The sequence below is a fragment of the Cyphomyrmex costatus genome, unplaced genomic scaffold (genome assembly GCF_001594065.2).
Source record: "Cyphomyrmex costatus isolate MS0001 unplaced genomic scaffold, Ccosl1.0 scaffold69, whole genome shotgun sequence".
NCBI lineage: Eukaryota > Metazoa > Arthropoda > Insecta > Hymenoptera > Formicidae > Cyphomyrmex > Cyphomyrmex costatus.
In genome coordinates this window covers 2145928-2170641 of record NW_017280255.1, presented here as the reverse complement: position 1 = coordinate 2170641, position 24714 = coordinate 2145928, and the positions used below count along the sequence as shown (strand labels likewise).

Genomic DNA, 24714 nt, shown 5'->3' with positions numbered 1-24714 from the left:
TCAAATTTATATTTTATTTAATAGATACAGTAATAACATTTAGTACGTATACATATATAGTAAGTCTAGCAACGATTCTATTTAGAATAAACTAATTTAAAATTATTAATTTGTATAATACTTTTTGGCATCGTGCATAAAGAATAAGGCAATGGTTTTAATCTAATGCAAAATGTAAAATTTGTAATTTTAAATATGCGATCTACTCTTCTAATAATTTACAACTAGTTATAACTACATTTATACTTTAATGCAATTGTTTAAGCATAATCAATAATACAAAACTCAACATTATATGAAATTATATAGAGCTATAGATTTTTAAAAATATTTCGTATTTATTTAATGAAACAGAAATTATCTGTAAAGATAAAATTTTACTATAAAAAGTTAAATGTCTGAAAAATTTAGAAAAATAATTTTAACGAATCTGAAAAAGAGTAAGATTTCTTTTAAACATTTATAGAACATTATTTTATATATTTATTGTCTAAGAAATGAGAACTTGCTGTATAAATGTAGGTATTAAATTAAATCTAATTAGTTTAGTTTCTGTAGAATGAGGAATACATATTTATGATATTCTTATTGTAATAAAATCAGTGGATCATTCGATGATGGTAGCAAGGTTGATGCGTCGTATGTCCGTGATGTCTATGTACTACATTCCTCGCGTGCTTCCGTCTTTCCCTAGCAGCTACTTGTTGTCTGTAGACGAAAAGCGGTCTGAAAACCTTAGAATCTTGTGTCTGCATATCTTCCGCCTCGCTAGCGACCTTCTTTTCGACCTTGTTCTCGAATCCCGTACGAATAGATCTCCTTATTCTAATATTTTCATTTCTTGAATCTAATTTAGCAACTTGATGACCAGTGCTTGATAATGGCAATCTTTCTATAAAACCGTTGGTCTCCATTTTATTCTTCGGTATTCCGTAAGCTTCAACCTATAAAAGATACATTTTCATTGTATACGTTTACAATTTTTATGAATTATTAATTTAGATTTTTTAATCATTGTAATTTAAACTTTTATATATATATATAATCTAATTTTTTCAATATATATTGTAATGTGTATTATATTATTTTACATAAATTTATATTTTAAGTTTTGATATAATATATTAAGAAGATTTAAAAAAAAGAGAATATTTACTAATCGACCACTTTTTAAGGTATCATCTATGCGATCTTCTCCAAGATGCAATCTCTCGATAATACCGTTATCTTGAAAATGTTTTCTCGGTAAACCATATGCGCGAATGCCTGGTTTATTCTCTTCATTAGAATCCAAATGAATCCTTCGCACTTTACCATCCAATCCAATTTGATTATAGATTTGCACTCGCTTGATGTCTCTTTCATCATCCAAGGATTTGTCTGATTGTGTGTAATCTGGTTGATTGATTGATAATCGATCGGAATTTAATATGCTTGTGCGTTGTCGACTTCTCGCACTGCTTAAGCTTAGCGAGATAGTCAATAAAAAAAGCTGAAAAATAAATTAATATTTACATATTTTACTTTTAATTATTTGCGAAGATGTTAATTTTTATATTATTTCTATCTTTAAATGCAGATTATAATATCGTACCATTAAATAAATTTCTACTTTATTTGGAAAAAAAAAAGAATAAATTAATAGTATTAATAAATGTGTAAGTAAGAAGATATAAGCATACATGTTAAATTTAAAAAATTCAGGTTTTTTTAAATTTTCTCAAAGTTGATATAATTTTTACTACATGACGGTACGCATGTTATCTCCTGCGGTTTGATACGATAGCTTTAATCACCTCTTAAAACGCGGAAGATGACATATTTCCTTAAACGAATATACGCCAATGCCATTTAGACAATTGAAATAAAAAATATCACTTCCGCGGGTTTACAGAATATCTGTTTTAATTCAATGATTAATTCACTTGCTTATTTTATTTTAGTATCTACTAATGAAGATGATAAAAAATGGAATTTCATTAATTTTTACGACTTCTATTTTTAATGATTAATAAAGATATTCCGCAATATAGCGTCTCTCATATCATTACGAATAAAAATGAATAATAAAACTTTATGTGCAAACAAACAAGAGGTTGAAATTAAACTTTAATTAAAAAATGTTTAATTTAAAATGTATGATTACTAAAAGTAATTAAAATCAAAAGGAAATATTGTCGAGAGATAATGAAATTAATTAGACAATCTTTTATATTTTTAATAAAAGAATATATAGCATTGTAGTATGTTTTTAAATAGTAGTTACTTTTTAAAGAGTTTTATAAGATTGTCAACTGTGTATATTACTTATTACATTTTAATTTTATATATTTTTACTATTATAGTTTTAATATTGATTTTATCGTTTAACATAATTGTTATTTAATTATATTATGTTAAATTAAGCGGTAAAAAAAGGAATCAGCAGTAAATTCAACCTGATACATTATATTTAAAACTATAAAATATTTTGAATATATGTAATGTCTAATCAAAAAAATTTTTTTAGTGTTGGAGAAGATAAAGTTTGAAAAATTAAATTAATTATTAGATAAATTACGTCGTTTTTTTGTTTCTTACCGTCAACGTCAATCTCATTGTATAGTGATACTTCCTCTTTTCCTGTCGCGAATGTCTTGATTGCGGCTCGCTCTCCAGTTCTTGCTCGGACTCTTAGGCGGTATTTGAGGGGAAAGATCGACCGCGCAACGGTTATATACGTAAGAGCCGGCTGCGATCTTGAAGAACGTAATTAAGTTAGTTTCACACAGGAATCTGATATGCAGATTCGTTGTAAAGCAAGAGCAGTCTTGTTCTTGGTAAAAGTCCCGCCACTGCGAGTCCACAGTGAGTCATCTTCGTAACGAACCACAAAACAAATGAAAAGACTCGAAAATTCGTAGTATTTCTTTTGCAACCCTAGATGGGTGAAAGCCCTCAATGAAAAAAAAAGCTGTTAGGAGAAAGGAAAGGGAAACGAACTTTTGACCATTTCTACGAAATAATAGTTTTATGATATGGATTTTATGAGTACAAATAAGATGTTAATTTTTATATTATTTCTATCTTTAAATGCAGATTATAATATCGTATCATTAAATAAATTTCTACTTTATTTGGAAAAAAAAAAGAATAAATTAATAGTATTAATAAATGTGTAAGTAAGAAGATATAAGCATACATGTTAAATTTAAAAAATTCAGGTTTTTTTAAATTTTCTCAAAGTTGATATAATTTTTACTACATGACGGTACGCATGTTATCTCCTGCGGTTTGATACGATAGCTTTAATCACCTCTTAAAACGCGGAAGATGACATATTTCCTTAAACGAATATACGCCAATGCCATTTAGACAATTGAAATAAAAAATATCACTTCCGCGGGTTTACAGAATATCTGTTTTAATTCAATGATTAATTCACTTGCTTATTTTATTTTAGTATCTACTAATGAAGATGATAAAAAATGGAATTTCATTAATTTTTACGACTTCTATTTTTAATGATTAATAAAGATATTCCGCAATATAGCGTCTCTCATATCATTACGAATAAAAATGAATAATAAAACTTTATGTGCAAACAAACAAGAGGTTGAAATTAAACTTTAATTAAAAAATGTTTAATTTAAAATGTATGATTACTAAAAGTAATTAAAATCAAAAGGAAATATTGTCGAGAGATAATGAAATTAATTAGACAATCTTTTATATTTTTAATAAAAGAATATATAGCATTGTAGTATGTTTTTAAATAGTAGTTACTTTTTAAAGAGTTTTATAAGATTGTCAACTGTGTATATTACTTATTACATTTTAATTTTATATATTTTTACTATTATAGTTTTAATATTGATTTTATCGTTTAACATAATTGTTATTTAATTATATTATGTTAAATTAAGCGGTAAAAAAAGGAATCAGCAGTAAATTCAACCTGATACATTATATTTAAAACTATAAAATATTTTGAATATATGTAATGTCTAATCAAAAAAATTTTTTTAGTGTTGGAGAAGATAAAGTTTGAAAAATTAAATTAATTATTAGATAAATTACGTCGTTTTTTTGTTTCTTACCGTCAACGTCAATCTCATTGTATAGTGATACTTCCTCTTTTCCTGTCGCGAATGTCTTGATTGCGGCTCGCTCTCCAGTTCTTGCTCGGACTCTTAGGCGGTATTTGAGGGGAAAGATCGACCGCGCAACGGTTATATACGTAAGAGCCGGCTGCGATCTTGAAGAACGTAATTAAGTTAGTTTCACACAGGAATCTGATATGCAGATTCGTTGTAAAGCAAGAGCAGTCTTGTTCTTGGTAAAAGTCCCGCCACTGCGAGTCCACAGTGAGTCATCTTCGTAACGAACCACAAAACAAATGAAAAGACTCGAAAATTCGTAGTATTTCTTTTGCAACCCTAGATGGGTGAAAGCCCTCAATGAAAAAAAAAGCTGTTAGGAGAAAGGAAAGGGAAACGAACTTTTGACCATTTCTACGAAATAATAGTTTTATGATATGGATTTTATGAGTACAAATGTAGAATTTTTGAATACATCATTACTGCTGTAACTTATTATTATAACTTATAACTTGTTATTATAATTTATTATTCACGTGTAATATTTTTAATTGAATTTTTTGATGGAAAAGTTATTAGATATAAGCTGTACATTGTAATATAAACATGGTGAAAAAAATAATTCTGTAACAAAGTAGTACTTGTATTATATATTAAGCTTACATTCATTTAATTTCTGTATTATTTTAACAATTAATCTTTATTAGGATCTGAAAACATTTTTTTAGCTTTTTACGAAACTTGGTTGATATAAATACGGAATGATATAAATACGGAAACTACTTCTGAGTTAATGTAAACTCAGGATTAAGCATTTTCTTGTAATCCACACTGAATTCTGCTAGTGTTAAACGCCTATTCATTGAACGCTAAACATTTGTACGTACGTACGACTCACACGTGTTGCATATGCAAGCGGTTTTCCCACTCTTCCAGTGAAGGTGACAGTGTTTCTCATTTAAAAGTAACTCTGGTATAAAGAACAAAAGTATTAAAATTTATTTTGTCCTTTTTGCTATCGGTATTTAAATGTATTATTTTACATTTAAATTTTAATAAAAATTATTTTTGAACGCGATTTACATTATACGGAGGTACGCGTTTATTTTAAGCTAATTAAAAAGTTCGGAACACACATCACGAAAAATTAGACAACTACTGTCTTACGTCGTATGAATGAATAGATGAAAGAGCAAGTGACTAACTTATATTCACCCCGAGGGTATTAACAATGATACGTTTACTACAAACTGCAGTAATTTCTACTGTATTCTTAGTAAATATGCCAATAATCGTTCAAATTATTCGCCAATGAGACCTTGACTAACGCTCGTAATTTTATTATATTTAATATTAGGAACAGTTCCTATAATGTTACAAGCATTATTCTTTAACGTTATATATCTATCTAATATTAAATGGACCATTAAAGAAATATGCATATCATGTAAGTAATACAATTCTACTTTAATAGAGTTGTTATATAATTAAATTATTGTTGTTATATAATTAAATTAGAGATATTTTAATAAGAAATATATAATAATGATTTACAATAATGAAACATATATAACAATTTGCTATATTATCACGGAGCAATGCTTTATTTGTTACAAAATTGTAAGCTGTAACAATTATAATCAATCGTAGAAGACATCGATTAAGGAGATACCTAAACATTTTTGTAAGCAATAATCGTTGAAAAATTATCTATATTACTTTTTTTAATTCTATCAGATATAATAAGGTTTAATTATAATTATGCACTATAATTCCTACTTTTTGAATATATATAGTGTTACTTTCGAAAGAAGTATGTACTGGTTTTGTTTATTTTTTTCATGAAAACAGTAAAAGATATTAATCTACATCCACGAATTTGTATTTGTTTTCGACACACATTTTTTACACAGACTTTATGTTCCGCTTTAGAATATACATATACTGACACACGTTTCATATGTCATCGTCAGACGTTCTAATAAATGATCTCTAAATATGTAGGTATCTGGAGACACGGTAGTGTCTCGGCGCTAAGCCAAGCGCGCGACACTGCCGTTACATATATCTCAAGATACGATCTAGTAAATGTTAAATTAATTCCAAAGCTGCCTCTTTTAGCAGTTTAAATTCGCGACCATTTAACATATATACACTTTCTATTTTGAGGAATCCATACGTAATGTGAGAAAACGTGAAGACAAGGAATAATTCTTTGACTATGTCAAGTTTAACTCTGACTGACACATAAATGAGTTGCGTGTTAATTAAAACTGATAATAATAGATAATTATGTGCGATTGCTCATTTAAATACCATATAGAATAAAGATATTTGGAAAAAAGAACGGGATTAAAAAACGGAATTGAAGAACAGAATTAAAGAACAAACCAGAACTAGGTAATTTGTAAAGTACAATTTATTTTAATTAATTATTTTTTTATTTCATAATTGCTTAGTTATAATTATCGATATTTTATTTATAAATATTTATTAACTCAAACGTTAATATAGTCCATTTTATTATTTAAATCTTATAGATTGAGTTAAAAATATAAAAATCCTAATAAACGATAAATTTAGTAAATTGTATTTTTATATAGAGTTTAAGTACTTTAAGTTAACGTAGTTTAACTTGACAGTAACGAAGGTAAAATTATTAATATTATACGCTATATAAATTATTTTAATAGTAATGAGAACGTTCACTATTGGTTAAAATACTAATAGTTGGAATAACGGGATCTATATCGATAATTTCGTCTTGGATAAGAATTGTATCTTTGATAAGCCGAATTTCTATAAGATCTCCGCTGCATCTCTTGTCGGTATCTGAAAAGCGGTCTAAAGATAGTATGCGCGGCAACTTCCATATCGTGTGGATTTTTGAAATAGTTAGTATCTGCATCCGAAGTCCAAAAGAGTGGTGTTATAATATCGACACGAGACATTGCGGCAGGCAATGAATTTTCGATATCATTCGTGTATTTGATTTGTTTTGTGCTCGGCTCGTACTGTGACGGTGACACTTCCATCTATGATAAAAAAACATTTTTTAATTCTTTCTCTAAATATTAGAATTTATTTATCTTTAAACGCAAAATTTGTAACTAACTTTAATTTAATTAGTTGCAATCAATGCAATAATAATTGCATTGATGGTAACGATTATAATTTATTGCAATTTTAAAATATCTATAAAATACGGGTATACTAATATCTTCATAGTTTAATTTTAGATTTAATTTTTTTCTAGCATTATTTTCTAGCATTATTTGCAACATTCTATAGTAATGTATGTGTATATATATATATATATAATATGTGTATATATTGTATACACACACACATATATATGTATATTATATAATGTTATGTAAATTATCGTAATAATTGAAATATTGAAGTTTGTTTTAAGCATCCATCAAAATTTCATAGTTTTCTCATTTCGTACTTAGTTCTTATAAAAAATAAAGAATTTAAAGAAATTATCTTAAATATTGTGAGAAATGGATTTACCTCCGAAGAGGACAGATCAAATCGCCAATTGTTAGGATCTACGTTCCATGAGTTGTCATCGACGTAATTTTGAACATTCCGTTGAATTTCGTCACGGCTGTTCTCAAATTGACTTTTTAAGTTTTCATCTTGCGTTGGTAATACTGCCGCGATCGGCATGTCAATTTTATCATCAGATATTTTTGCGGGTTCTAGAAACGCGATGATTGGTACCGATATTGTAAGTGGTGGATGTTCCGAGAGCGCTATTTCCTGGCTCGGGTTCGGCACAATATATGGAATTTCTTGTGGTATATTATCGATAAGGAACGGTTTCTGCGTAGTTTTAGATGTCTCGATTAATGCTTTGTATAAATCACCGTGCTGCGATTCATAAAACGAAAGATCTTTACTTTCCTGGAAGATCATAACATTGCGTCAATGTACCATATGTTCTTTGACGATTAAATTACATCTTCTCAAATTACATAGAACATTGGCAGTTGATATACATTATGGCAATTGTCGATCATTATAGTTCCCGGGTAATACGCATGTTTATAAGACGATCTTTATGGCTAATATTCGTTGTAATCTATTTTTCATTTCAAGTCTATCTTAAGTAATAAAATGCTAATAGCTCCTATCGATTTAATATCTTAAGACTGTATTTAAGACGATATTTTCTCTCTTTCTCTCTCTTACATATGGAATATCAGCCTATGATGTCTTTTAGACATGCTTGTTATTGGGATTTATACTTAAAAAGAAATTCAGAAAGACATTTTTACATATTTTACCGAGTTTGTGTGTACATTTTCATCGTTTTCAGTAAAAAGTTGAACATCTGTAGGTGTTGAATCATCTATAGTTTCTGCATTCACAGTTTCTGTTATATTTTTTCGTACATCCTCTAAATTTGTCATGGGAACGACGAGAATCTGTTCACGCTGTGACACCACCTTAAAAAGATTGTACTTTTACATAACAATGTAATAAATTCGAATATATATTAAATATATATGCTAAATCTTTTTTGATTTTCTTAAAAACAGTTATTTATTTCTATACTAAAAATGAATCGGCACGGTGTAGTCATAATATGAAGTAAAACAATTAATATTACGACAATAAAATTACATCATTTTTTCAATAATTAATTAGCATTCCCAAGCTGCTGTTGTTATGTAAAAGATTAATCACGCTATGAATTGTTATTGTTAATAAAGGCTAATAATCGTAGTCATACTAATAATTAATTAACAAGTATGTTATTAATAACAGCAGTATTCATTTGTATTTTTAAATATCGTATTCTTTAACGAAGCAGATGTGTAAAAATGTTGGAGTAATGTTCATAATTAATTGTATATGTAAAAATATGTAGAATATGATAAATAAACCTTAGTAGGTTCAGTGGCGGGCATAACGAGCACTTTCTTTTTTATCACCAAGCCTTCTAAGGATCCATTGCCGACTGTATTTTGTACAGCATCTTGCACCACCGGATCCCGCACAATAATGGCCAACGTATCATTCGTGGTCTGAGGTTCCGTTGGTAATAAATTCGCAATGTCTTCATAATCAATAGGTTTCGCATCCGATATGCACACGAATAATATGAAGATCATGAAAAACATGATACTCCGAAGCTATAAAAATACAATCAATGACGTTTTTTAAATACGAGCTTAAATTTTGGCTTGGATGCAATTGAAAAGTTGTATACTTTAAGCAGAGGTTAAAGTTTACAATAAAATTTAATACCTTCTCAAGATTTTAAAACTTGATGAATTTAATTACTAAAAAATAATCTATTCAAAATATTAATGCACACATATTATATATTAATTTGTCATTAAAAAATTAAGTATTTTATCATATTATATCAACGTAAAGTTAATTAAAGTGATTAAATAATTTTGTAATTTAATATACCATACGTTCAATTAATTATATATTTTTTATATTTTATATTTTTTTGTTAACTTTATAAGTATAAATAACTTTTTCAAATAAAAAAATTGTATAATATATGACGCAAAATTTTGCGTTTATTCTTCGTACGGTATATATTGTATTAATTGCTTATATAAAAAATGGACTTTTCAAGTGATCTTAAAACGTACCGATAAGTCGTTTTTCATCTCGATAATAAAACTGCAATAATCTTCCTGTAACTTCGACAAGACTGCTTCGCCAAAGATTTTCCAGCTCTGTCGAGGTATAACGGATCATACTGGTTTTATACGACGTGCTGAAAGAATTATCGTTTCTCTGTTAATAAACGTGAGTATCAACCTTGCGGTAACTTCGTTGCACGGATGCTGTATCATACAGATCATACAGACAGACATATATAATTATTAATCATATAATAATTACATCTAATGAGTTATAATCTTATACTTTTCACATTTTTTCGTGTTGTATAAAATATTGATTCTTTTGTTTTGATAAATATACATGTGCTAATATTTTATTTCTTATAGTTTAATATAACTTTGATAAATATAATTACAAAAAATTACAAAAATTGTAGAAAATTATTAAAGGTTGGATATTCATTTTAGTTATCGTTTTAAACATAATTTCTTTATATTCCTTTATAAATTTATGAAACAATTATGAAATAATATAACGTACAAAAATGTTGGAATATTACAACAACTACTGTTTGACCAACTACGAAGAAATATTGTATTTATAGTTAGCGGACTCATAACGATATCGAGAGTCGATAGTGTTTAACAAGTAATTTAGCAACGAATCCTGAATAGCAAGCTATAAAAGACTTGCTTCAACTTCCTGAGCCATTAGTCTGCAATTGGAAACTATACTCTTTATATCATCCAAAAAATCCGTGATTCAAATGGAATGCTTGAGCATTATTCTCTTCAGTTTCTATTCTCTCGCGATCCTGGCGGAATCAACGTCCACTGAATCGACAACGATTGGAACTTCGTGGGACAATATACATGACGTAAGAGATGTCAAGAATCACGTAAATTTGAAACAAAATGTATAGAATAATACTAAATATCTTTTGGTTGAAAATGAAGAACTCTACCCAGGTTGGAGAAGAAGCAAAGGATCCGTCATATTTAAATAACGCATCAAATGTATCCACAATTTCAACTAGTGACTTTTCAAGCAATAATATTAAAGATACGCAACACTTGAGAGACAATGGGGATAAAGAAAACGATGCAGATCATAAAGAAGAACCGTCTGAGGATTTATCGTCGCATGATATCCTATTGGATCCTAGTTTAATACCGGCTCGTTTAAGTCGTCAAACTGAAAAAGGCAACTCAGATTACTCAAACCTCGCATCGATCTCTAATGATATTAAGTTTAACAACCATGACTACAGTAGGAGTGTGCTTCCGAAATCAAATCTGAACTACGAGGGTGATCTTAGCATGGCTGAAGATAGGTATTCATCTGCATATCCGTATTGGAATCTGTATTATCGAAGACAGTTTCCAAATCACAGATATCGAGCGAATGACAGAAGGGAACGTTATCGTAATTACTGGAGATACCCGCCTGTATTTTCAGGAAAATAAATGGAAGTTCCTGAGTTTTTTTTCTTTTTCTTCTCATTAAAAGGAAATTAAATTTGCATAGCCATATAAGTAGAAAATGGTAATGACAGATATTTCTGATAGAGAAAATAGAGAAGTATGTATCAATAATAAATTTTAAAAAGTAATCTTATAAACTTACGATTATAAATAAATGATAAAATCAAAATTGCAATGTTTCTTGAGAAGAGAGAGATTACTTCTAAAACAATTTTATCGAAGTTCTCTAGAATGACTTTTTTACCAATAAAAGTTAACGCTTAAGCGGAGAGCACAGACTTTTGCATAACGCATAAACCATATACATAAAGAATTTGATTGGTCCATTGATTCATGCAAAAGAAAATGGGCCAATGAAATTCCTTATGCACATGCTTTATGCGTTATGCAAAAGTGTGTGTTGGGGCTCTTATAATTAAATTGAGCTAGTGCTTAATTTCTTTAAAAGTTTTGCGTATTTAAAACAAAGTCAGAATATTTTTAAAATGAAAGTAAATAATACATTATTTTATTATTTTATCAATTTTTGTTCTCAATTCTATATTTTATTTTAATAAACATTTTCTTTTTATATTGTATCGATAAGTTTATGATAACAAAAAACAATAAAATGTTAATTATATTAAAAAATAAAAATGTATTTATTAATTAATTTAATTATGTTATGTATTTGTGAATGATGATAATAATAAGAAGTAAAATGAACATATGTATAATTAATATTCTACATTTATTTATAAAACGTCATATACATATTTATTTCATTACGTAAGTAATATTTACTCTCAACAAAGAAATTATGTCATAAATAACACTCCCATATGTACATTCGAGTATCCATTCAACTAAAGATCGGAGCACAGATTCTAACACATTAAAGACTCTTTCAGGACAATTAACAAGATTATTTTTGACTTGCTTACAAACGATTAGATTACTTATTTTTGCTTATATAGCACGTGGTAGCACGCTATAAAGACATATATCGATGTCCATTAATTCAACGCCAAAACTTGTGCGTTGCTTACGTCTAAAACTTAAGTATGTCTTAATATGTGTTACGGCAATCCTATGCTCAGACCCTAATATTATTAACTTATTTGCTTACTTAAAGTAACTTTGGTCGATAGCTTTTAATTATTAATGCTATTTTTAAGTAATAATCGACTTATAATTAAAGGAAACGCTAATTAATTACATTAGAAATTATAAAGCAGTATATACTGCCGCTTCCTCTAATTCTTCTATTTATTATTTTAATCAGCTCACTGTCTTATATGTTTAGTTTTAATTCGATTTAAATCTATACAATTTTTATAAGAGATCATATATGACCGTAAAATAGCTAAATGTTTTCTTGATTTTTTGCTCCTGTTGTTTCGCTCTTCCGTCGTTAAAAGAAGACCCCTCTGAGTCAGCAAGATATATTAGTTCACACTCGTTAATTTATACCGTTAATATTCGTCAAAATAATGTCCACAACCTTTTAGCGTAGATAATTATACTAACAAGTTCAATATCCTTGCTGATGTTTTAAAGTTCACTCGTTTTTCAATACAAAAGGCTTCCTTTCCGTTACCGGTTCTTTGTTTTCTTTTTCTATACTTCACATGTGTTTTTATCTCAGCGGTAAGCTTCGACAAGAAAACAGTTTTATTTGCGTCAGAAATTTTCATATTGGAGCGAATCTTCCATTTTGCTGTTTATAAGGTTTTTACTTTTGTATGCTTACGGCACACCCATAAATATTCGCAGCAAGCTTTACCTCATATAGGCCTTGGCGAGCTACGGAGTCAGTTGTGTTTAAAAAAAGTCCGTGTCATAATTTGCTATTTTTCAAAATAGATGTTGTACTTTGTTTAATCAAATCATTTTAATACAGCCACCACCTTAACTTCCCTATAATTTATCCATCTTTCTTCAGGCTTTGCGTGTCTTTATTTAAATTTCATGAAGTTTTTTCTCGTCCGATCTTTTTTTAATCCTTCTTTAGGACTTTGAAGATCTTTAGAATCGTTGAGACTTTTTTATATAGAAGTCTCCATGTATCTCGAATGTATTATCCTCCCGATAATATCAAAATGAGATAACAATTAGTCACAATCTGTTGAAATCTTCAAATCAGCTTTTGCATCTTTTGCTTATATTCGTCTACCTCGTCGAAAAGCATCTCTGGCACGTTGTCGATACGCGACTTGTTGGCGATACACAAAGAGAGGACGAAGAACATTGGTACCAGCTGCAGTCTCAAGATCATCATCATTTGCTTCCTCTACACTGCGTTTTTCGATGTTGGATGTCGCGATATCATTCACTTTAGAACCGTCGTTTAATGCGTACATCGATTCCTTGTTCATTAAAGTTTGAGGATCGTCTAGTTCTTGAACAACAACCGGCACAACAAGTATGGGAGAATCATACATGCTCATCATTCTAAGAGGTGATGCGTAAGAACAGGCGACTAAGAGTAGTGTAAAGACAATAAATGTGACAGCCATCTAAGAAAAAAAGATGCATCTTTATATAATCAGTGTCAATGATATCTAAAAATTTGCAAATCAATAGTTTATGCTTAAAAAATATCCCAAATTTCAAATAAAACGTAGATATTTTTAAAAAATATTCAATATACATATTTCCTGCAGTATATGTATATATATATATATATATATGTATTTGTTAAAATAAAACGGATTTGCTTCTAATAATTTGTATACTATATGATTCAAATAAGTATCAAAATTAATTAGAACATTTTATATTTTTACAAGAAAAAAAATTATTAAAATTGTAGAAAAGACATTATATATAGATTTGAAATAGAAACAGAAGCTATATGTATACATTTAAGAGAAATGATCTGTTTTTAAATTTGGAAAAAAGATGCTTACCATTCCGTTAATTGGAAAGTATCGAGTTATTGACGATATTTAGCAAGAAAAATAATATAATTGCTTTCGCTCAAGATTAGATTACTCAAAGAGGAAGTAACGTTTCAATGCAAAGCATTTACTTGAAAGTACGTCGAGACAGCTCTCTCACAAGTTTATGGTGGCCAGGACTGGACATTCAGTATTTATATGAAACAATGACGTCAAACCAGAGCACGCTAATTATACAATGACGTTCTACGATGGGTGATAACTGACCTGGTAAACCAAGTAGACATGACACATCGTTGATCTATCCTAGGTGTACTACGAAGTTTCATGTTTGATTGGCCTTGCAAGCTTACTATTAACTTGGCTGCAAGGAAACGTCTCCCTCGATGCTTATCTCTTTACGTGTAAAATATTGATAATTTAGTATGTTGATATTTGCATATATATTCAAGATTACTCAAATACCGTGTAAATATATGCTTATAGAAACAAAGCGTCATAGTCATTTTGACGTTATTTTGCCAGTACGTTCTAAAATATGTCTTTTAATTATCCAGATTTACAGTGTCTTGCTTGTGTCCAGAACATATTTTTAACTCATAAAATATCTTATTTAGAAATAAATTTAAATTATTTTTCTTTATACTTTTTTTTTATTACAATATTACTGTATCTACTTATTAATTTTATTAAGTTTAAAATTTTAAAAAATCTGTCTTAACTACATTTTGTTAGCTAATATATATATATATTTTTTTTTTATAACAAAAAATAATAATGATAATAATTAAGACAATCGGTATATAGAGTTGCTTCTATATCCAACAATGAACCATTGATTTATTATCGCAATACTTTTTGTCGATTATTGCCAAATTTAATAAAAATAAAAATAAATTTCATAATTTATTTTATTTTTAATTCGTTTCGCAGGACATATTCTTGCAAAATATTTTATTATTCATGCAGTGGTTAGATCTTCACGTGATGCATGACATAAGAGAGAACTATCTTTAAAACGCCACGTTACACATTGTTACATCACAACACATGTGAAAATTTAATCATGTTCTAATCAATATTACATAATAATTCGTCATTTAAAAATCATTCTCTTTTCTCGTTAATGTAATTAAAAAAAGTAAATTTTGATTTCTTGATGAAATAACGATATAAATCTTTGTTTAATTTACTCATTTTTATAAATTATCTTATTTTGTGATAAAGTAAATTTATATATGAATGGTAAATCTCTCTCAAATGGAGAAAGTGGCGAAATTATATTAAAATTTTATAAATGCATTTGTTGCTTAATTTTTATTATCATTATTATCAATTAAAGTTTTACTTTTTTCAATTAGAAAATCACTAAAAATTAGGAAAGGCGAAAATCACGAGTAATTCATCCTAAGTATAATCCAGGACTCGAGAACTCGCGAAAGCGAATATATGTACATTGTATTTTTGTGTAACAAACAGTCTGATTTATTTATTTTTCTTTATTAAGTATTTTTATTGTACTAAAACAGATTCTCGTGTCTAGCATGATTTCCTTTAAAATGTGACAAGGCACACAACGGAGAATTATTCTATGGAAGGACGGTTTTTTCTGTTTTTTTTTTTCCTTTCAATTTAGATGGTGGACTCAGCCTCCTCGTGCACAGATTCGCCGCTTTCGGTAGTTTCGCTTTTTGATCTGAAAGAAATTATCAGATAAGGATCTCTACGGGCTTTAGCTGAACGTGGAGGACTAAATACGAAACGGATAACAGAGGGTAAAATAATTTGTGCTAGGTGATAATACGAGGGGGACTGTACGATTTCGCATCACTTATGAACATATATGTATAAAATATATCAGGATCTATACGATTTAAGAATTTCAAAATCTAGATTGCAAGATAGAACAGAATCAACGTCTTAAATCAAGTCGTTTATTTCGAAAATGGTGTAACTTAAATTCTGCAATATATCAAGAATTGATGAATTCATCAAGATTACTTTTATGCAATCTTAATATTGTTTATATAATTTTCGAAATAAACGATATGATCAACTTTAAAATAAAGATATCAATAACTGATGTACTATTACCATCTATCAGTAATTCACATATGAAAATGAGGACTAACAAAATCCTGACTAATTTAAAGTAATACCTAATATTGATATTAGTACAGCTGTTATTGTTGCCAAGAAACTAATCTAATTAGAGAATAATATGCGTACCAAGAGTCAATTTTCAACATTACTTAAAAACCAAAATCGAACGCTATTTACAAATAAAATATAATAAATGCAGATAGATCCAAAACATTTTGATTTTTATTAAGATTTTACGGAACTCCTGGTAGACACTGAATTTTTGTGATAATGAACATTACGGGTATTAAAACAAATCATATTAAACAAAATGTTCGTACCTAATTTAATAATAATCCACCGCTCTAATCCTAATTAAGTTTGTTTTTCTGAACATTATAAACAAAAAAAGTATATCAGGTTAAACAATTTGAAATGCCTTTGTCATGATTGTCTGGGATCTACTACATTGCATCGATGATTCGTAAGAAAACATCTGTATTACCTGAATCCATAGTACATGAATCCGGATTCTCCACAGAAATGTATTTTGCGAAAATAAATTCGCGATGAAAAATACACAAGAAATACGTGTTTTAAATTCGTGTATAAAATCTATAATGCGAAAAGTTCTACTCTCACAATGCTATTTCCAGTTGTGTAAAATATCTGCCAAGTACTGCCTCTACAATAAGAGCGTTCTCGCAGGAGGGAATCATTTCGAACGAATCGGCCTGATGTATGTGCATATTTGCAAAAACATTGATCTTGCCGTTTCGTTATTTTTGTATAAATTTTATTGTATGCAAATCTTTATGTGCCATCCAGTGCCTATCCGTGTAACTTGTTTATGTAAATAAAATTTCGATAAAAGAGAGGAACGACTCTACAGCGATTAACGTTGCTCATCGTTAAGATCCAATTAATTATTTGTAAACAGATAATATTTAATCTGATGTCGAATATTAAAAAACATGCTAAATAACACTCATTCGTAACGAATAAATATTAAAGAGGCTTTCTGTAAACAAAAGAATATTACTAGAAAAAATATATATTGCACTGTTCAAGAAATTGATGAGATTATACTAATAAAAAAATGTAATACTTAATAAAATTTCAAATAATTTGTAAAATTTTGCTGATAGTTTATGCAGCAAATTGTGACAATTTTTTGTTACACGCTTCGTTCCTCTCTTCGCTCCTGTTCTTTCTTCCTTTTTTTTTTACTCAATTCTTCCTTTCACACATGTTTCCAATTTCCGTTTCCCTTCTTTTACTGTGCATTCAGTTTTCTATACATTAAAATACCATTCGACACTATAGCTCTACAACGATACATTGTAAATGTAATTAACTACTTCGAGTTGTGCAGGATGCAGAATGGGGTAGGGAGAGATATTACCCTTACTGACGCTGTGCGATTAATCAATTATTTTTTTAAATCTTTAAATATTTTTTAAATATTTTGAATATAGCATATAACTATAATCAAAACAGTGTCAAAAAACATTACGTTCTAGCAAATTTTATAAATTCTTGCAATTCGGCTATCTCTTTTATCTATTACAATTATTAATGTAACTACAAATTATGAAAACAATCGTTATAAAATTCCCAATTGATGGTCGATTAATCGGACAAGCGTACAGCTTTCTCCATCTTCACATACTTTTCTCTTAATCCTTTCAGAAGCACGCTCACAATCATCTATTTTTTTGTATTGAGATAAATCCATGTTTTTTCGCGACGATAGTTGACGATTGATAATCGTCAGTAAAAAGGCCCCGTCTTATAAAAGATGCATTATACAGATTAAACGACATCGTGATTTATAAAATGTATGCTCTAGCTGTTGCGCTTCTAAGAATCAAGGATCGTCAATTTCCTCTGTCTCCATTCTTACATCTGCTTAATGGGTACACTCGATTCTTATTATTAATCCGGCTACCAAGCGTATCGATCGAATCATAAATGTTCGATATCGCCACAATGAATATTGCTTTAAGTTGAAGACATAAGTTCCTGCGACTGTTAAAATTTTCTTGCGCAAGATCAATCGCGCCTAGTTAATGATATAAAATCAATTTTTCTATTCGAGAGAGAATAAACTCGATCGCTCACATTTCGTCGATACCCTGATGCATGATCGCTTGGCAATCCGGAGATTATGTTAGATTGATCGATTCGAAATGGTCTTTCTCTATAAACGAAGGATCTTTTATTAAAAAAATATATTATAGAGTATATAACATGGCGAGAAAATTGTAGCCTACAAAGACCTGCGTTTTCATTATAATTATTCCGTTCTAGAAATATCTCGCCAATTTTTATAATTAGAAAACGATTTTATTAAAGAAACTACGTTTTTAATTACCAAACAACACGTGTTATTCACAAAAATTTTGTTCATATAAAAAGATAAAATTGATAAGGACAAAAGTGATATTTTACGATTACTTAAGTATAATAGGAGCACCTTCGAAAGTACCATTTCGAGCAAATCAGATATTTACTAGAAATTATCTACTTATATATTGTCGGGTAATAAAAACGACTCGCTTTCACGGTGACTATGCTTTTCCAAAAAGGGGAGAAGTCGCTATCGTTACACTATTCATCGATCGCTGTGATTTCCCTTCCCTCCCCTTGTTTGTACGAGTAGGCACTTAGCTATGTTTCTGTTTTTGTTTGTATGACATTATATCTATTGTATGCATGTGAGTAGTATAAAAGAATGTGTCGCTGAATATGCTTTTTCGTGCCTTGTCCGATGCTGAATGTGAGGTCCATAGATACTTTTTTCAAAAGTTTATAATTACATGTGTGAAAATAAAAATAGACTGTCATACCTAATATATAATTGAGAGAAAAAATGATATTTTCAATGTAAAACAATAAAATTGATAAATGCTACTTTAAAATTGTATTGGAGAAATTAATTTCTAATGTTATACAATGCAAAACCGTGCTTGCATTTTCCTGAACAATGCTTCGATGAGCAAGTTGAACGATCAACATCGGTAACTGCTCCCATCGTTCCTTCGCATTCACTCTCTCATACAAGCGTTTCTCATCTCAGATCCACGCATGCACGCACGAACGCACGTACTTCGAAGCGCACATCGATTTTGGAACTTTTTGTAATTAGCACCGTATTTTCGTGACCTGTGAACTTTCATGAGCGTATGTCTCACTTCCGGAAGCTTCGCGCGATCGTTAACAATAGGAGAGAGATGAGCGTCTACGATCGTTCATCCCGGTTCTTTCATGCGTAAAACGGCTAATGAATAATTGCGACTTTTTTTAACTACGCAAACTACGTACCGTTCTCGAAATTTCAACATGTTTTCGGTTTAATTTCAAGACGCATGGAACGATTGAAAGATCTTCTGAACGCATGATAAGTTTCGCCAATGACACGATAACGATCGTCACGAAATTAATTGTGTAGTTTCCGTTTAATCGAATCGTCGCAGATTACGGTTTTATATACTTACATAAATAATATCTCGATAAAAATTAGATAACAATAGTATATTAGTGCGTAAAGTTAAAACGTGTTGTTGACAATAGAATACTGCATATCCCCTCGACATCGTGTTCCACGTAGAGTATGCTCGCTCCCTTTTTGCTCTCCATTCAATTTCTTTTGCAACGTTCTAAAGTTCTACATAATTACGCGAAGACGAACACGTCAATATATGCGCAAGTGCGACGTGCCTAAAAACTTCGTTGGAAGATCGTGCTCCAACGATAGTTAACGTACAAAAGTAAAAAATACGCTTTAGTGACGCGCATCTTTTTCAAGACGTCGCGACGCACATATTCTCATCACGCTTCATCTTTGGATTGGAACACGATCTGACAAGTCTTTCTCTCAAAGTAGCTTATATAAAAGCTCGACTTAAGAAATACGCCGGCTTAACTTTCGTTATTTTACCGCTCATTTACTTCCACCTCTTTTTGTCCTAGAAGTCATTATAGACATACTCAGTCTTTGTCCACAATGCTCAATGCACAATTTGCAACATACACTGTTGAGCAATGAACTGGAATTCACATTTTCTAAGATTTCGCGTTTGTAAACCCTTCCCAACTCCTCTCTAACGCAATATAACTTTATTACTAAATTTTCGAAGTTAACAAGGCTATTGAGATAAATGCACAAATAGGATTCAATTTATAAAAAGAAAAGTTAGAAGCGAGAAAATGTCGCGGAGATCACCAGTAACTTTTGGAAATAACACTTTGCTTGCTTATAATAGATATTTGTGTCCTTCCTTCTACTGTCACAACTTCCGTATCAAAAATTCGTATTCTTTTTATGAAGTATTTAATAACAGAAAGAAGGTAAAAATCATTCGTCAGCAAAAGTTTATAAACATGATGAGTTCAATCTTTACATAATGGCATCTAAAATAATTTTATCTTTACAAGAAATTTGAAGCTAACATCCGTGCATCAGGAATGTCTTATATTGCAGAGTAAAATAATTGATTCTATTATACAATCTAATAATCTATCGTTTAAATTAATCGAATTCATAGATGACAACGAACTGTACGAGTTTATCACTTACATCAAATATTATCATCCTAGATGGCAATTTGCACACTGTAATATTCTGTTGTAATAAAAAAGGAAAAGAAAAAAATTGTAAATAAGAAAAAAGTATATAATACTCATAGCCAAATAATAAAAAATGTAAGCAAAACTCTCTATTATAATAAATAAAAAATATTTTTAAATTCTTTGTGAAGTTAATATACATATGCGCAGTCTAAATTTTCATGAATGACTTTGATACAAGACAGTAGAACTACTTCAATTAGAGCAATTAAAAAATATTTATCTATGGAACTAAGATTGTTTAACAAGTTTTTTCTACGCCTATCACTAATATATTCATTTAACGCTACTAAAGAAATTGAATAGATTATTTCCAGATCATTGAATCCATATTTTCATTAAAAAATTAAGATTGAATTTATAAGCTACCCAGTTTTGTAACATAAAATGTATTATTTGAAAATATGAATTTAAATTGTAAATTAAATATATGAAGCTGATTTGGAAATAAGTCTTCATTCTAGCTTTTTATTCAAAGCTAAAATGATTTCGGTAAAATATTAACATCAAATTTAATTCATTTAGAAATGTCCTGTTAATCGAAAATCACAGAAATATAATGTTTCCTTTTTTTATTCATTTATCGTTATATTACCTAAATTATAAAAAAAAAAGGAAAAGATCGAATTTAGTTAGCAAGCAATGTTCTATTTACAGGAAATGATAAAATCAAAGTCACTCAAGATGATGAAATTGTTTTTTTCATTTAATTCAGCTTTATATATCCGTGATTTTCACTGTGTTCGCTGTGTTTATGTGTATCATTATACGAGCGTATTATCAATTCTAAGTAAATAAAATGAATGATCGAAATTCACGCAAATCAATATTTATAAAGTTATATGATTATATCATGATATAGTACTGCGTAATTAGTTCTTGAGTAAATATTTTATCTACAATAGTAATCTATCTGGATGTTAACACGTTAACGGCCAATTATTAGATAACTCATATTTGACAGTCTGCCGCTGGTGGACGTATACTACAAGAACGATCGTATTTGCCCAATCGATGTACAAGCCGACTACGTAACGTCCAATGTCGGATTTAATAAACTTCCTTCCTCTCTCAATGGCAGTCAAAGTGTTAACATAGTTCTTGATTTATATTTTATCTATTGGAATTGTGTGATAAAATTTACTTCATGACAACACTTTCATAAACACATATACAGAATAAACTATTCTTTTTTGATAGCAAAAGTGTAATAAAAGAATTATGAAAAGAACAAGTATATTCTAACATTCTAGATATTCATAAAATAAATCACAATATAAAAATACAAATTAAAAGTTCTCCTTTTCTCTTTCATTAGTATCCATTCTCATTTTTACTACTCGAATATATAACAATGCAGTCCAAGAATGTACCACCTTGTTTCTAGCATTGTTTTATTTCCTTCCTACTGTTTTTTGTTATTTCTTTTTCTCATTGCTTATTCTTCCGATAACGGAGGCAGTATCGTTTGCGATATTACTGGCGATATCATTTTACTGCCGATCATATCATACAAAATTTTTTGTTTAGTTACTCTCGAAGATTTCAGCCAAGATTGTTAAAACCTCGCAACAGAATCTTATGTTAAGAGTAACATTTTCTACGATTACAAGTCATCGAAATGTTATCGATAATTTGAATGATGCGTGTGTATACGTACGTATGACATCCTTAAATGAGATACGACATCTAACTACGCATATACAGGTAGTAACAGATCGCTATAATACCCCCACCGATCCCAATGCCTAAGCTTATGTTAAGAGGGGTAAATAATGACCTCTTGAATTTCTGCCATTCTTCCATCTCCTTCCGTCGGCGTTTCATCTCACGTATTTGCGTAGCTAGTCGTTCATTTTTTTCCATTTTGCGGCGACGCACTTCCCCTTTCCTATTTCAAGAGAACAAAATTCATAATCACATTAAGATGAACATTAAATAATTCGCGTTTGTTACTAAGAGTTACTCACGCGTCTGAATTGGACGGAGAATTGTTTATTAAAACAGAGTTTTCAGCGTCGTTGGAAAGACTTTCGTCATCAAGTACGTCATCATCCGTTTTATATTTGTATGCATAATTTGAAAGAGATGTAAATGAATTTTCATCTGTTAATTCTACATAGTTCGGTGGTTCACTTGGCAAAGGTTTATCAGGTGGTCCACCTGTTTCATCTGTAATTCATATATTTTTTGTTATTAATGCTACTTATGGTATATAAGGATCATTTTGTTTTAATAAGAAAGAAATACCATTATCAGTCGAACCATCTGGACTTAGATCTGCCATCATACTACGAGTTAAAGACTCTCCTCTAGGAGGTGGTAGAGGTGGAGGTTCGTCATCTTTTTCTAATGGATGGTTACTTTTATTATTCATCTCGTCATAAGTTGTTATTATTTCATCAGTTGTTTCGTTGTTCATATCCTATAAAGCATGTATTTTATAATACAGTGAGTCGGTGATTAAATTTTATCGCAATAATTTGCTACTACCAAACTAATTTTGCGTTGAAAACATTTTCTAATTAAAAAAGTTTATTATTTAATAAAAGTAGACATATTTTGCAAAAAGCAATATTCTCTTTTAAAATACCAGTAAAAAATATCAAAAATTTAAGACTATATTAATTATTATTATAATCTACTCGATAAACAATAGCAACTATCAATTACTTACCATGTTTTCAAGTGGCAATTGTTTTGCTCCCTGAATGATGGCAGCATATGAAAAACAAAGTTGTTCAGGTGTTTGTATCAGACCCATACGAGACCGTCTCATTTCCAGCAATTCATTTCGTACATTTAGAGCATTTAAACCATATTTTTCAATCTATAATTAAATAGCACTTGATTAACAATTGCCAAAACAATTTCCTGTAAATCATAAATTGTTTATTTCATTCCATGTACCAGTACTAAGCATGCATCAACTAAGCAAAGTGTCCCCGATCTTCCTATTCCTGCAGAACAATGAACAACGGGTGGGCCAACATTTTGATCTAACGCTCCTGATTTCCTGATGTCTGCCAAGAAACGTAAAAAGGCCGTTGGACGTTGTGGTACTCCAAAGTCTGGCCAAGTGGTGTAATGAAAATGTAAGATTTCCCTACTATCATTATTTTCCAAATCCGTTATACTGTAGATAAGTTAAAAACAATGAATACGTCATAACACTTATAAAAACATTAAGAATGTAATTATCAATTATAAAGCAAATCTTGATAAAAATATGATACAGTTAATAATATACATGTATTCCTTTACCGTAATGTTCTAGTAATGTAATCTGATAATTCTTTCTTGCTGATGTATTCCACCTTTATACTGACATCGTCAAACGTTAAAGTAGAATTTACATCATCAAACGGAAAATATTGATGACATTTGATTTGGTTCTTCTCAATTATCTTGTTTAACATCAATACAGCTCTACTATTTTGCTCCCATACCATTAACCAAAAATGACTGACAGTATTTGGTAAAGGTCCTTGCGTCAAGATATATTGCCTTTCAGCATGATCCACCTGATGTACAAATCATGTTTATCATTTTCAATTGCTTACATATGTACATTATTTCTTGCATAATATATTTACCCGTATAAGATTGGCATGAATGTAATCACATACACCTCTTTTAAGTATAATCCTAGTGTGATCATATGGCGCCACGTCCCTGTAACGATTTAGGTTTCTGTTCTGTGGTTTTTTTGATTCATTGCATGTAAATTCAAAAGTTTCACATTCGCTACGTATGCCCTGTAAAATATAAAGTAAATCATTAACGAATTGTAAGCATACAAAGAAATACTTTTGTTTATATATAAAGCATATATTAACAATACAAAAATATAAATTAAAATAAAAGTTGCTCTATATATTTTTAATTTAAGTAATCTTGAACCTTTTATTGAGTCTCTCTCTCTCTCTCTCTCTCTCTCTCTCTCTCTCT

The 24714-nt window shown here is 29.5% G+C and overlaps 4 protein-coding genes across 7 annotated transcripts in view; 1 reads left to right on the top strand and 3 right to left on the bottom strand.

Annotated features, from left to right (window-relative positions):
• Positions 1-511: 511 nt before the first annotated feature.
• Positions 512-2675, bottom strand: LOC108780321 (uncharacterized). The gene is made up of 3 exons (XM_018547981.1): positions 2581-2675; positions 1157-1492; positions 512-944 (listed from the first exon to the last, which is right to left on the bottom strand). The coding sequence occupies exons 1-3, from the start codon at positions 2596-2598 to the stop codon at positions 600-602; spliced, it is 699 nt and encodes a 232-aa protein (XP_018403483.1). The 5' UTR covers positions 2599-2675; the 3' UTR covers positions 512-599.
• A 4127-nt stretch (positions 2676-6802) lies between these two features.
• Positions 6803-9783, bottom strand: LOC108780319 (uncharacterized). Of its 3 annotated transcripts, none has more exons than XM_018547976.1 (5): positions 9707-9783; positions 8981-9229; positions 8378-8539; positions 7599-7994; positions 6803-7114 (listed from the first exon to the last, which is right to left on the bottom strand). In XM_018547976.1, the coding sequence occupies exons 1-5, from the start codon at positions 9722-9724 to the stop codon at positions 6803-6805; spliced, it is 1137 nt and encodes a 378-aa protein (XP_018403478.1). In that variant the 5' UTR covers positions 9725-9783. The 3 variants fall into 3 exon arrangements, with proteins under 3 accessions (XP_018403478.1, XP_018403480.1, XP_018403479.1); XM_018547978.1 differs by having other exon boundaries at positions 7599-7961; XM_018547977.1 differs by having other exon boundaries at positions 8393-8539.
• Positions 9784-10411: 628 nt separating this feature from the next.
• LOC108780234 (uncharacterized) lies at positions 10412-11149 on the top strand. Its single transcript, XM_018547870.1, has 2 exons — positions 10412-10560; positions 10640-11149. Exons 1-2 carry the CDS (start codon positions 10450-10452, stop codon positions 11147-11149), a joined length of 621 nt encoding a protein of 206 aa, XP_018403372.1. The 5' UTR covers positions 10412-10449.
• A 4384-nt stretch (positions 11150-15533) lies between these two features.
• Positions 15534-24714, bottom strand: part of LOC108780318 (Protein tyrosine phosphatase 61F) — a 10977-nt gene continuing 1796 nt past the window's right edge. The window contains exons 2-9 of one of the 2 annotated variants that reach the window (XM_018547975.1): positions 24360-24521; positions 24028-24287; positions 23674-23899; positions 23441-23593; positions 23014-23188; positions 22734-22935; positions 22544-22654; positions 15534-15745 (exon numbers count right to left, since the gene is read on the bottom strand). In XM_018547975.1, coding sequence (XP_018403477.1) covers positions 15682-15745; positions 22544-22654; positions 22734-22935; positions 23014-23188; positions 23441-23593; positions 23674-23899; positions 24028-24287; positions 24360-24521 — 1353 coding nt within the window. In that variant the 3' untranslated portion in view covers positions 15534-15681. Of the gene's footprint in view, positions 15746-22143; positions 22655-22733; positions 22936-23013; positions 23189-23440; positions 23594-23673; positions 23900-24027; positions 24288-24359; positions 24522-24714 lie in introns of those variants that run through there. The other variant, XM_018547973.1, reaches the window with a different exon arrangement.